The 13,694-nt window shown below is 43.3% G+C and overlaps 1 protein-coding gene across 1 annotated transcript in view; it reads right to left on the reverse strand.

Moving 5' to 3' along the window:
- Positions 1–13,694, reverse strand: part of LOC147456370 (putative DUF21 domain-containing protein At3g13070, chloroplastic) — a 60,035-nt gene that overhangs the window by 26,992 nt on the left and 19,349 nt on the right. The window contains exons 2-6 of the mRNA XM_086514884.1: positions 2,717–2,814; positions 2,545–2,638; positions 2,386–2,463; positions 2,066–2,169; positions 1,727–1,808 (exon numbers count right to left, since the gene is read on the reverse strand). Of these exons, the coding sequence (XP_086371010.1) occupies positions 1,727–1,808; positions 2,066–2,169; positions 2,386–2,463; positions 2,545–2,638; positions 2,717–2,814 (456 nt within the window). The remainder of the gene's footprint in view (positions 1–1,726; positions 1,809–2,065; positions 2,170–2,385; positions 2,464–2,544; positions 2,639–2,716; positions 2,815–13,694) is intronic.

Here is a 13,694-nt window from a genome sequence, read left to right on the forward strand (position 1 = left end):
AAGGAGCTTTTTGGGAGTATGCTCTAACTACAAGCAATTTATTTGACAGTATGCAAAGATTGCTTTTCTGTTGCACACCCTAACTCAGAAAAGGGTGGACCTTTGCAGTTTTTGAGAGACTCACGCCGAAGTTGACTACTAGGCAATATTAGTTACTAGACTTGCAGAAAGCTTTTGACGTTAAATGTGAAGCTTGTGAAAGCTATTTAGGAGCGGTCTTAATGCAAGAGAGACATGTCATAGCCAGAGTCAGATGTTGTCAAAACCAAAGAGGGTTGCACAGATTTATGAAAAGGGGCTCTCAGCAGTTATTCATGCTTTGACTCAATGGTGGCATTACTTGCCCGGTACAAACTTTACAATGTGCACGGGTCATCGGAGTTTATGATACTTCTTGTCCCAAAATAAGCTTTTAAAGAAGCATATGAGATGGGCGAACATATTGTCACCATTTCATTTCCAAATTGTATATCTGAAGGGAAAGGAAAATGTGGTGGCAAATGCATTCTCTCGCAAGCCACAGATATCCCTTGTTACTTCAGTGCATCATCAGGATTTTGATGCAACGCAGGACCTGTATGCTACAAACCCGGATTTTGGTGAGATCTTCGACAGGGTACAGAGGCAAGAGACAGTGTCAGGATATTCTCTCAAAGAAATTTTTTTATGCGAAATACCATGTTTTGTGTGACACGTCAGCAAAAGGTGTGGACTGAGTGTCACAATCCTCCATTTGTTGGGCACAGGGGCATAAAGGCAACACTTAAGGGTGTTGAGAGATACTTCTAATGGCTGCACATCAAGAAGGATGTGGATGAGTTTGTGCGTATTTGTTTGGCAAGCAGTGTGAGGGAATGTGGGCACTATGCTCAGATTCTCTTCTTCATTTCATTAACAACAGTTCATTGGGTGAACAGTCAGAGATTACCAACTCAAACTTTAGACTCGTTGAAGTGCTATATCTCTGAAAATAAGTCCCAATGGAAGAAGTATTTACCATTGGTGGAATTTTCTTGTAACAACATTGTTCACACTTCAACGGGGAAGGCACCATTTAAGATTGTATCTCGATGTCCATCCCTTTAACGTTGTCCTTGTTCTAAGCTCTTGTCCTTAAATGTTGCCCTTGTTTTAAAATCTTGTACAAGATGAACCCTAGAACAGGTCTTGCTTCTATTTACTTGGACAGCTTGCATTATGTAATGTGTGCAGATGAATACCCGTACAACACAAGCACTCCCAATCATCTCTACATTGGAAAGCCGTTTTCTATCTACATTGATTTCTTTGTTTTTCCTGGGTTTTAATTTGATATGAATTTCTATTGATCTCGTTTCATTTTTCACATATATGCTTCAAAAGTAAGCATCAATCTGGACTTAAAGTTGGATTCAGCCCCGCGAAGCAGATTATTAGAGACACTCACAAAAAATAAAATTAACAAATGTCAAATGCATGAGCATTCTATATATATAACATACTTTCCTACGTTTCAAATTTGAATAATGTATGTCATTGACACTAAAATTCGTCAAAGTCACTAAATTCTGGAAAACTAGAACAAAACACATATTTGAATTTTCACCTTTGATTGTGCTATGTCAATCAAAGGTTAAAACTTGAAGATCAGGTTTGATTACTGAACGATATCAGATATTATGCAGCTTGATAGACCTAGTTCTACACTTCCCAATATCGTATGTACTAACAATAGAGTCAAATTTACCTGCTCTTCCTCTTCAATGGCACCACTTAATTCTGCACCCCTCAACATCAATTTCAGCTCTTCTTCAGTGACGAATGGTTCACTGTGGAGCAATATAACTTATCATCAGTAACTTCACATTGATTGGAGGGTACATAAATTGTTCTGAATCAGGTCAAAACTTCTTAAAATGAAATAGGTGAGGCAATAAGCGAAAGGAGACAAAAACAGCATATAACAGCACATTCTATTACTCTATTTTAACAGTGCAGACAAACTCTCGAGTCTAATCAACAGTTGAACCTGTCTGTGAGCTATTTGTCATTTATCATCAGATTTTAGGAGCAATAGGATACCTACCCACTACTCTTCAGACCAAGAAGCTTCAATAAACCCATCGAGATAGCAGTTACAACTCGACCAACTGGATAAAGTACGTATGAAAGCCAAGCCACAGGCCTCACCTGCCACACCATAAACCAGTGTACACAAGCAAAATTAATCACAGTGATCTAGGACACGCCCAAAAAGTCTCACAGGAAATAGAGAATTGAATTTTGAATCAACCTTCTTGTAACTGCCATCTTAACGGGCTCCTAAAGCTTGATACAGAGCAGCACAGGTCTAAATACCAAAAAAATCCAATCAATAGCACGTAAGTCTGGTTAATGCAAACATACCACTATACGTGCAACTTCTGTTGCATTGTGCACAGCTATGCTTTTGGGAGTGATCTCTGTCAGCAGCAAAATGACCACCTGTAAAGGCAAGGTAACGACATCAACTTTCTGGATAATTGAGCGAACTACAAAAGCAATTAGGCTCACAAAGGCACTTACGGTCATTACACCAGTAGCTGCAGTTACTCCAGCTTCACCAAACAAGGCTGTAGCTGCATCAGTAACTAGAGCAGTAGCTGCTATGTTTGCGACACTACATGAGCAGAATTACTAAGCAAAAAGTATCCAACATCAACATCAAACAAGTTGAAAGCTGGCAATCGATCCATACGTCGTGCCAATTAAAATTGTGGTGAGAAACCGTGTCACATCCTGCTTCAGCATTTGAAAGACACCGCTCTCTGTTTCTTTCTCAGCTAATTCTCTGACCTACAGCCATTAGAGAATCTCAAAACTTAGCAACATTTTAAAACAGCACTAAAGGTAACAAAAAGCATCTCAAAAGGAGCAAGAGCTTCCAACTTGGCACATAAATAGTGTACGTCATGTCCACATTTATTTTCTGCCTTGGCGAAGTGTCTGAATAACACTCTCTCTCAATACACAAGATGATGATTGAACCACAAAAATGCCATCAACTAAACATGTTCAGCTCTCTGCTTTAACATTAGACCATGTTGATAACATAACCATTTAGCCATACAGTACCACCAACACATAATATGACCTCAATTCTGCAATGGTGTCAATAACCCTGCCAACCAGAGAAATTGCAATTTTGGCATCCACAGTTGGGATGCTGTCACAATTTGTATACCTTCATAAGTTCAGAATAATCTGAACTCACGAATTATAAGAGGGAATAAAGCACTCATAAAACTATAAAAGCAAGGGACACAAGATAACAAAAGAAAAACAAAAACAAAAACAAACAAACAAACTAACTAAATCACTTTGTTTGCTACGAAACAAAACTAGATAAAACAAAACATTATTATATACCTAGATGAATCCACGATATACCCAGATTCACCCTTGAAGGAAAGTGCAAGGTATAGACTCATGGTAGTCACCCACGAGACAATATAACCATCAGCTCCATCATGCATAGTATTGACTAAATACCACGACATCCCCACTAGCGTCGTCAGTGCCCAATAGTGGGTGTAGAACTAGGTACAAACATATGCTCCCAAACACAACACACACCACACGCACACACACATGAGCATACATCAACACAAAGTTCAGCGTGCTGAGTTTCTGTCATGACTCCGGAGATCAAGGGCAGACTCAGCCATAATGAAGCCTAGCACTAAGAGAAGCGTTAAATTGGAAAAATTAGAACAAAAGAAAAGGTAGTTGATAGGGCATACGCACCACAAAATATAGAAAGAATTAGCACAATATCAACAGGTCGTAACTCGGACGAAAACTTCACAATGTGAGGTCTGCATGTCCGCTATACGACTAAAAAATATACCTAGATGAATCCAGGATATACCCAGATTCACCCTTGAAGGAAAGTGCAAGGTATAGACTCATGGTAGTCACCCACGAGACAATATAACCATCAGCTCCATCATGCATAGTATTGACTAAATACCACGACATCCCCACTAACGTCGTCAGTGCCCAACAGTGGGTGTAGAACTAGGTACAAACATATGCTCCCAAACACAACACACACCACACGCACACACACATGAGCATACATCAACACAAAGTTCAGCGTGCTGAGTTTCTGTCATGACTACGGAGATCAAGGGCATACTCAGCCATAATGAAGCCTAGCACTAAGAGAAGGGTTAAATTAGAAAAATTAGCACAAAAGAAAAGGTAGTTGATAGGGCATACGCACCACAAAATATAGAAAGAATTAGCACAATATCAACAGGTCGTAACTCGGACAAAAATTTCACAATGTGAGGTCTGCATGTCCGCTATACGACTAAAAAATATACCTAGATGAATCCAAGATATACCCAGATTCACCCTTGAAGGAAAGTGCAAGGTATAGACTCATGGTAGTCACCCACGAGACAATATAACCATCAGCTCCATCATGCATAGTATTGACTAAATACCACGACATCCCCACTAACGTCGTCAGTGCCCAATAGTGAGTGTAGAACTAGGTACAAACATATGCTCCCAAACACAATACACACCACACGCACACACACACACATGAGCATACATTCACACAAAGTTCAGCGTGCTGAGTTTCTGTCATGACTCCGGAGATCAAGGGCAGACTCAACCATAATGAAGCCTAGCACTAAGAGAAGCGTTAAATTGGAAAAATTAGCACAAAAGAAAAGGTAGTTGATAGGGCATACGCACCACAAAAGATAGAAAGAATTAGCACAATATCAACAGGTCGTAACTCGGACGAAAACATCACAATGTGAGGTCTGCATGTCCGCTATACGACTAAAAAATATACCTAGATGAATCCAAGATATACCAAGATTCACCCTTGAAGGAAAGTGCAAGGTATATACTCATGGTAGTCACCCACGAGACAATATAACCACCAGCTCCATCATGCATAGTATTGACTAAATACCACGACATCCCCACTAACGTCGTCAGTGCCCAATAGTGGGTGTAGAACTAGGTACAAACATATGCTCCCAAACACAACACACACCACACGCACACACACACATGAGCATACATCAACACAAAGTTCAGCGTGCTGAGTTTCTGTCATGACTCCGAAGATCAAGGGCAGACTCAGCCATAATGAAGCCTAGCACTAAGAGAAGCGTTAAATTGGAAAAATTATCACAAAAGAAAAGGTAGTTGATAGGGCATACGCACCACAAAATATAGAAAGAATTATTAACTTAAAAATGTTTTTAGAAAAGGCATGTGTAAAATAAGTTGACGCAACTTACTAGGCTTAAAACAAGTACTCAACTTTAAGCGAAAAAAGAAAAAGATAAGACATCTTAAAAACTGAATCCTAGAAATCTAACTTCACACAACAACTTCTAACGGAACACATTCTGAAGTCCTCAGGTAAGCTAAATACATAATCGAAAAATGAATACTACTACAAACCTACAAAGAGCAAAGAACCAAACTTGACAGTATGTGATCTCAACTTCGTTGTCACAATTTGTGACTTACGTGGTTGTAGATGCGAAGAGTGACCAGCCAAGAGGATCCCTGCTCTCGACTGGTTGTAACTCATCCCCAGCAAGACATGCCTTTTCACCAACATCCACATTCCTTCCACAATTGGTTATGCCCCTTCACCGTTCACTCATGGCTCTTCATCAACTGGTTGCAACTATTCACATGCAGTCATGGCCTTTGGGTCTAGAAATGTGCCTTTTCATTACATGTCATTCTAGGATTTAGGCCCCTTGGCCAAGATCTGCAAAAATCAGTCAAGTTAGTCCAAGACCCGAAGGTCACTCGGATGTTCCTAGTGCCACACAAATAATTTCAAATATAGATACAATACATAGACAAACTGATCACAGCACAGAGGATTCTAGCTTTGATAGAGACATTGGCATGGACCTCCTTTCTAGGGAGAGTGAGTCTATGACTGGCCAACAAACCCATTGATCAGATGCTTCTATGACCTCGATGCAAAAACCCTAACCCTAAAACACGTCACAGCCAACCCGTCCTAGGGTTTCCCGAGGTTAGAATCTCAAGTCTTCGGCAATTGTGCTACTAAATATGTGTGTCAGGTCACTTTTAGAGAGTTTACATATTTATTAGCATTTTAGTCAGTTTTTGGGATCATGGGGTTTTCCAGGCAGGTAGGGCAATTTCCCAATTGCCCTATATATGCCGACACCCCCCCCCCCCCCCCTCTCTCGTACTTTTGGCATGTTGTTTAGTGCAGAGATCTAGTGTTTTGGACACACGCCCTCTCTCTAGCGTTTTGGTGTGAGTGGCCACTGTCTCTCTCCAACGTTTTCTCTCTCCACCATTGATCTCTCTCTCTTTGGCGTTTTCCCCAACGATCCCTCTTCCTCTTGCTAGCGCTCCCTCTCCCTACCGGTGTACACACCCTCTATGGTGTGTTATTACCTACAAGTTGTTCTCATGTCCGTACGGTGGGCGGTTCGCGCTAGGGGCTTGAGTACGAGGAGATCTATCGCGATCCCCAGAGGAGGTTATTGCCTGTAGGTTGTTCCCGTGTCCGTATGATGGGGCAGTTCGCACTAGGGGCTTGAGTACGAGGAGATCTATCGCGATAGCTCCAAGATCCGTTGGCTATCCGGTCCCGAGAGGAGGTTTGCTCACAGTTGCAGACAAGTTCATCACCCGATTTGCCCTTTTTCGCTGCACCTTTGACATACTTGATCATGAATAACCTTTGCCTTCATTAGAAGATTGCATGGAACTTCCGGGTTCAAACTTGATGGAAAATAATTGTCCAAGGAGGGTGACTACTTGCATCGTAGAATCTCGATCAAACATTTCGATGAGCTTGGACCACATTGCATCGACACACTTCAAAGTCTGTATGGCCGAAGAAATTTCCTTTGTAAGAGTCTAGAGATTCCGCAATGCCCGACATCGCCTTCGCATTGCTCATGTTTCGACTCCATTCCTTGTGTTTGTGTCTTTGTTATGTCTCCTTGTCTCTTCTTCTTCATGCCTTTGTGTGTCCTTCATTGTTAATGCATGAGTTTTAATGATCATAATATCATCAACACATGATTTGAGGTGCTCCTCATCCTGAAGGCAGGTGTACCTATTGTTGGTGTCCCTCGTAGGACGTGCCTCCGAGCCGTCAACGATATCCCATAATCCTTTACGTGAAAACCAATGCCGCATGATCAAGTTCCAATGAGCATAGTTTTGTCCCCGTTCAGTTTGTAGGTAGCGCTTGAGATAGGGGTGCCATCGCAATGTTACAAGCCTCTTCAAGGCCTTTTGCACTCCTTTTAGCTTCAAGAGTACTCCCCAAGCACGTGTCGTTCCAAGTCTCCAAGGGGTACTAGTCTTCCAAGCTTGCTACCTTCCAAGCCCTCCCGAAGCTCTAGCTTTTCAAAACGCTGCCAAGGGTTCCTTGGGTCAGATACCCAAAGCGTTTCAATACGCAGCCTATAGGCCTCACTAAATCTCCAGTAAAAGAGGGGAAGAAAGTTGGAGGTTCTGCAAAGCGTCTCAAAACACAAGTCTGGGAAAGGGGGCTAGAGAAACAATGCCCGCACATCACAAGAAGCTCAAGGCGGTGGCAAGGGCTAGTGCTATTGCGTTTCAAAACGTAGTTGCGAAGGCAATTTGATTGTTGCTTCCGATAGCGTTTTAGAGCGCAACGCACAACACATTGCCGATTGAACCCTTCCCCGACAAGCTATTCACTTGAGATTCTATAAATTTAACACCTTTAGGAGCGCCTTGTTTAATCCATTGTTGTGGAACACGGCAGTCAAACTTCACATGGCCTTTTTCTCCAAAGTGAAAACACCTTCCTTCTTCTCTGAAGGTCTGAAGGTATGCCGGTGATAGATACATAATTCTCTTGTTGTTGCCCTCTCCTTTCTTAGAATGGTCTGTCTCTCAAAAAGAGCACTTCTTGTTATTTCCCAGAGTAGACTACCTTTTGCCTCGCACAGTAGGTGCTCTCCTCCATCTTCCTTGGAGTCCCAATGGAATGCAAGTCTTCAGCTATGATTGTGTGTATCATGTGGATACACCTTTATACTCTTCTGAAGTGGAGGATGAAGTCTGCGTGAACTTCCTCATCCGAGATCTTCATAAAGGGTGTAACCTTTAAGAACCGAGTCCCGACCAAACTTCTCCACATAACTAGACACTTTCTCATGCTCCTTTGCAAGCTAGACCCATTCCTTCTCGATGTCCTTCTCAAAATCAGAAGGAAGGAATTGCTCATAGAACTTAGACTTGAACTTGTCCAAGTCTTGGGTTGCGTAACCTTAAGAATCTTGGCCAACCACTAGTTGCTTGCCGTCTCCTTAGGGTACACCACGACATGTCTCAGATTTGACTTATCAATGAAGTTGTTGTAAGGTGCAACGGAAATGAATGTTTAACTTTGCTCAAGATGAGTGCTCCGAACTGTGCTCAAGGGTTCCTTTTACTTACGGAAGGGAGAGCCTTCCGTTCCTTTAGTGAGAGAGTGCAAGTGATCACAAACAAAGTGGATAAACACTGTGAATGAAGGTGCTGAGACTAAGAGATAGAGAGAGAAGAATACAACACCAGAATGTTGTCAAAACCCTCCTCCAAAGGCCCCACTCTCTATGGCGAGAGCGGTCTACTATTGATTGCACAAATCTCTACAATGCTTGGACTTGCCGATGATGTCGACGACGATGAGGACGACGACGAGACGCGCTGAAATCTGAAAACGCTAATGGCTGAAATCTGCAAATCTTTATCTGCTGAATTCTGCCTGTATGTCGGTGACGATGTCAATGGCGACGATGCAACGACGACGCGCTGAAAACACAGATGCTGAAATCTGCATTTTCCGGGCTGAAATTGCAAACTTCGATGGATCTAACCGTGCGGCGAGGATCTGCTACGGGAAGGTGAGATCCGAGAGGTTCGGAACTTGTTCTGCGGTGTCTTGATGCTGAAAACTGAAAACGCTGATGCTAGTCTGGGTTCTATCGCCGAGGAACTGCAAAACGCTAGGCTGTCATGCTGATGCAAAAACGCTAGGGCTGAATGTTGTCCTGCTGCAAAAACGCTAGGCTGCTGCTGTAGTTTGCTACTGCCGGGGCTGATCTGCAATGCAAAAACGCCAGGGCTTTGCTGTCGATGAGAACGCTGGCTGATCTTGGCAAAAACGCTAGATTGGTCTTTGGGGGGGATCTTGCTGAGAAGGTGCTTGATGAACAAAGTGTTCCTGTTGCCTCTTCTGCCAGAAAGTGCTAGTGCTAGGTTTTCTTATATACTTGCTTGCTAATTTGCCCTACCCAGTTTCCCAACAAAAGTCACTTAAAAATAATAAGTGAAAATTGGCTAAAATAGGGAAAATAGGTCTATGTACTGTAAAAATGCTCCTGATGGGTTCTGATGGAAAACTGATGATCACGTTGTGTGCAACCACAGGATATGCATCTACTCTAAGTGTCTGGACATGCACGGTCTGCGAACAGTCTCACAAAAGTGCCAGATCACTTCCTAAGCTAGGCTGACTAAACTGAACTGAACACTTGCCATGAAGTGGCTTGTCCACGTACACATAGGGTTAGATGTGCACGTGACATCCCCTCCTTTTCAAAGTGAGGTACTGGTACCGAATTGTATAGCGTCGAGGGAGATCGCCAACAGCGTCTGGAGTCCTGGAAGGACTCTTCGTCTTCCCACTCTGATGCGTGGGTCATGCAATACTTGAACTTCATAAAGGTCTGCAACGTTTGCTTCTTTGGGCCGCGCCGAAAGCGACACAGAGTCATCTGTGGCTCCTTCAATGCTTCAACTTCGTCTATAGTCATGCGTCTACCTTTTTCAAGAATCTCTGACGATGAAAATCCTAAAACCACTTCCAACACAAAAACATGAACATACCCATTTCATATAAAGTGACTGGAAAAATTGTAGTCTTCTTTAAAGATTGTACATGCAATGTAGATGAACATATAGACGGAGTGCCAAACCGTTCATCAAACACATGCAAACAATGGGGTCGAATGTTGACTTTCTGATCTAAATCAATCAACTGTGGAAAATCACAATGGAAATGCCGATGCTTGATACTCAATCCTTCTTGTGCTCTTTCGGATATTGTGTTATGCCAAGGAAGAGACATGGAATGTGAATTCCTTGGGTGCAAACATTTCAACTTTTCATGACTAAACCGCATACATCCGTGCTCATTCATGAGTGAATCGTGCTCATCGTACAATATGGCATGCCTATGAAAAGGGATCACATAAGGACGGTGACTAAAATACAGGAAAGTGTCACGAATGAAACACTCGAACAATGCGAGTTGACTAATCATTCGAACACAGAATACTTCCTGTGGGGGTGCTTTGGACCTCTACTCGAGAGCCAAGATCGGTTCTTCGTGATCGATCGAATCTGCAACGAGGTTAGCTTCACTAGACAAAGTATCAACTAAACCATCATCCTTGTGAACAATCACAGCATTATCCTGCAAATCATCATGCTCGTGAATAATCACGTCTTGACCATGCAAATCATCATGCTTACCATTATCATGCAAATCATGTGTGTCATGCTTTGGAAAAGAAGAGACTGAGAGAGTCTCCTTCTCCGGATTCTTTTCAATCTTCGCCTGCACATTAGAAATGAGAGATGAAGAATGAACAACTTGCTCTTCACGAATGACAATGGGAGAGTCACTTTTGACATTGGAAGTGAACATATTTTCCGCCCAATCAATGAGAGGGTTATGCTCACGAAACCATCAAATGCCCAAAAGCATATCACATCCTGAAAGAGGAGAGACTACAAATTTTCTACGGAAGGACACTTGTTGAACAATGAACAAAACATCAAGGCACTCTTGCGTGATGAGAGAGTCCATACTGGGAGAGAAGCTTGACACCTCGAAAGGAGATGTCTTGCTAACCTCCAAGCGGGCTCTTTCGACAAGAGAGTCACTAATCAAATCATGCATACTGCCTGGGTCAAACAATATGACAAAACGGTGACCCTTCACATGACCATAACACTTAATGAGAGACTCATCAATGGGAGGATCATGAGAAACTTGGGTTACACTCGTGTTCTCATTTATTGCATTGACAAAGGGTGGATTCTGTGGGTTCTTTAGATTCGTTAGAGTCAAGCTTAGGACATGTTCTTTTTATGTGATCCTTGATGTGACAATGAAAACAACGACCTTCCTTAGAATAAATGCTTTGTTCTTCCAACGTGATGTATCCTCCTAAAATTCCTTGTTCTGCCTTTTCATATGGAGTGAGCTTAGGTTTAGCAATTGTGTTAGCTTTACCCTTAGGTTCATTTGGAGAGATCTTTTCTGAGAGACTATTGGAAAACTTGTTAGAAGAGTTACCGTTCTTACCATTCTTACCGTTGTGAGAGTTCTGAGAAGTCTCAGAGGTACTTGTGGAAGTCTTGTTTTCCTTGGGCTTTCCCTTGTTGTGCTTCATCTCCTGTGCGAGAGCAATCACTACCGCCTTGTTGAGATTGATTGGGTCGAGGACTTCGACATCAAACCTGATATAGTCATCCAACCCGAAAATGAAAGCCTCCTTGCGCTCATCATCCGATTTGCGTAATTGGGTGCCAAGCTACAAAACACGATTAGAGAAAAACATAATTGGCATACCATTTTTCTTGAGACTGAGCCAATCGTCTTTCAACCGTGCTAGGTACTATGGGGACATAAACCGCGCCTTGAGCTTGTCTTGGAAGTCGGCCCAATTGAAAGAAAGGGGCGTGCCTTCCTCGGCTCCTCTAAGTGCGTGGTCAACTGTGCTTCTTGCCATGCGTGGTACCAATTAATGACATCACCGGCAAGGTACATAACTACCGTCAAAACCTTACTATTTCCTGTCTTCTTAGTTGTCGCAAAATAAGCATTAGATTGATGCAACCAAGAATGAATAATCGTAGCATCCATCTTACCATCATACATACTGAACGTGATCTTCTCTGTGACGGGGTTGTTGGAGTCCGAATCGCGGCTTGCGCCACGTGATGAACCACCAATATCTTTGGCCAGCTCGGGTTTCGAGGTGAGAGCCTCTTGGACCAACTCTTGCATGCGTAGGTCTCTCTGTACCTCACGCTCTCCCTCCAAGGCCGCTCGTCTATCTTCGCCCGCCAAGCGCGCTTGCTCACGCTCCAAGGCAACCTTTCTTTCTTTGCGCGCTCACGTTCCAATTGTTGTGCCATCATGTCCATCATCGACTTGACCAAAGCCTCCATAGGATTTGGTGCAAACCGTGACGTAGATGGAGAAGAGGGAGGGTCGGAAAAACCTCTTGGTGGGGAAAATTCTTCTTCATCTTCTTCATGCTCATCACCTTCATGCAAAGTATCCATTCCGCTTCGGGTGATGACCATACACTAAGATCTTTGGTTCTTAAGTTCACGAGGAACTTGGGTTCTTGTGGGTCTTGGGTTCTTGGGTTCGTGAGGTTCTTGAGGGTCTCGGGGTTCTGGAGGTTCTTGAGGTTCTAGAGGTTCTTGCGGTTCTTCTTTCGCTTACAATCTGTGTTAGAGAAGGATCTTCTCTTCACCCGAGTTCTACTCTTTTCCGCGGGCGCACCCCTTGGCAGCCTTGCGCTCACACCAAGGTTTCTTTTTCCCACCTCACGTGGATTGGCCGGCCGCTAAGTGCACGGTTCGCTCTCAATGAGTGAAAAGAGAAACAAGGGGAGGTTGGACAAGCCCTTCTTTCTTTGGTTTCTTGTCACTCTTCAAAAACACGATTAGGAATCGACAGGCCCAAGAGGACTTGGGTTACGTGCGACCTCAACAAGCAAAAAATTTTATGTGGTTCTTTCCTTGAGTGATACAAAACACTGCCAAAGCTCTGATATCAATGTAAGGTGCAGCGGAAGTGAATGTTGAACTTTGCTCAAGATGAGTGCTCCGAACTGTGCTCAAGGGTTCCTTTTACTTACGGAAGGGAGAGCCTTCCATTCCTTTAGTGAGAGAGTGCAAGTGATCACAAACAAAGTGGATAAACACTGTGAATGAAGGTGCTGAGACTAAGAGATAGAGAGAGAAGAATACGACACCAGAATGTTGTCAAAACGCTCCTCCGAAGGCCCCACTCTCTATGGCGAGAGCGGTCTACTATTGATTGCACAAATCTCTACAATGCTTGAACTTGCCGACGATGAGGACGACGACGAGACGGGCTGAAATCTGAAAACGCTAATGGCTAAAATCTACAAATCTTTATCTGCTGAATTCTGCCTCTATGTCGGTGACGATGTCGATGGCGACGATGCGACGACGACGCGCTGAAAACGCAGATGCTGAAATCTGCGTTTTCCGGGGTGAAACTGCAAACTTCGATGGATCTGACCGTGCGGCGAGGATCTGCTGCAGGAAGGTGAGATTTGCAAGGTTCGGGACTTCTACTGTGGTGTCTGACTGTTGAAAACTAAAAACTCTGGTGCTTTTGATGGTCTTGTTGCGGAGAATCTGCAAAACGCTAGGCTGTCATGCTGATGCAAAAATGCTAGGGCTGAATGTTGTCCTGCTGCAAAAACGCTAGGCTGCTGCTGTAGTCTACTACTGCCGGGGCTGATCTGCAATGCAAAAACGCCAAGGCTTTGCTGTTGATGAAAACGCTGGCTAATCTTGGCAAAAACGCTAGGCTGGTCTTTGGGGGGGGATCTTGC

This window comes from Adiantum capillus-veneris, chromosome 6 (assembly GCF_014529385.1).
Source record: "Adiantum capillus-veneris isolate H3 chromosome 6, ASM1452938v2, whole genome shotgun sequence".
Classification (NCBI taxonomy): domain Eukaryota; kingdom Viridiplantae; phylum Streptophyta; class Polypodiopsida; order Polypodiales; family Pteridaceae; genus Adiantum; species Adiantum capillus-veneris.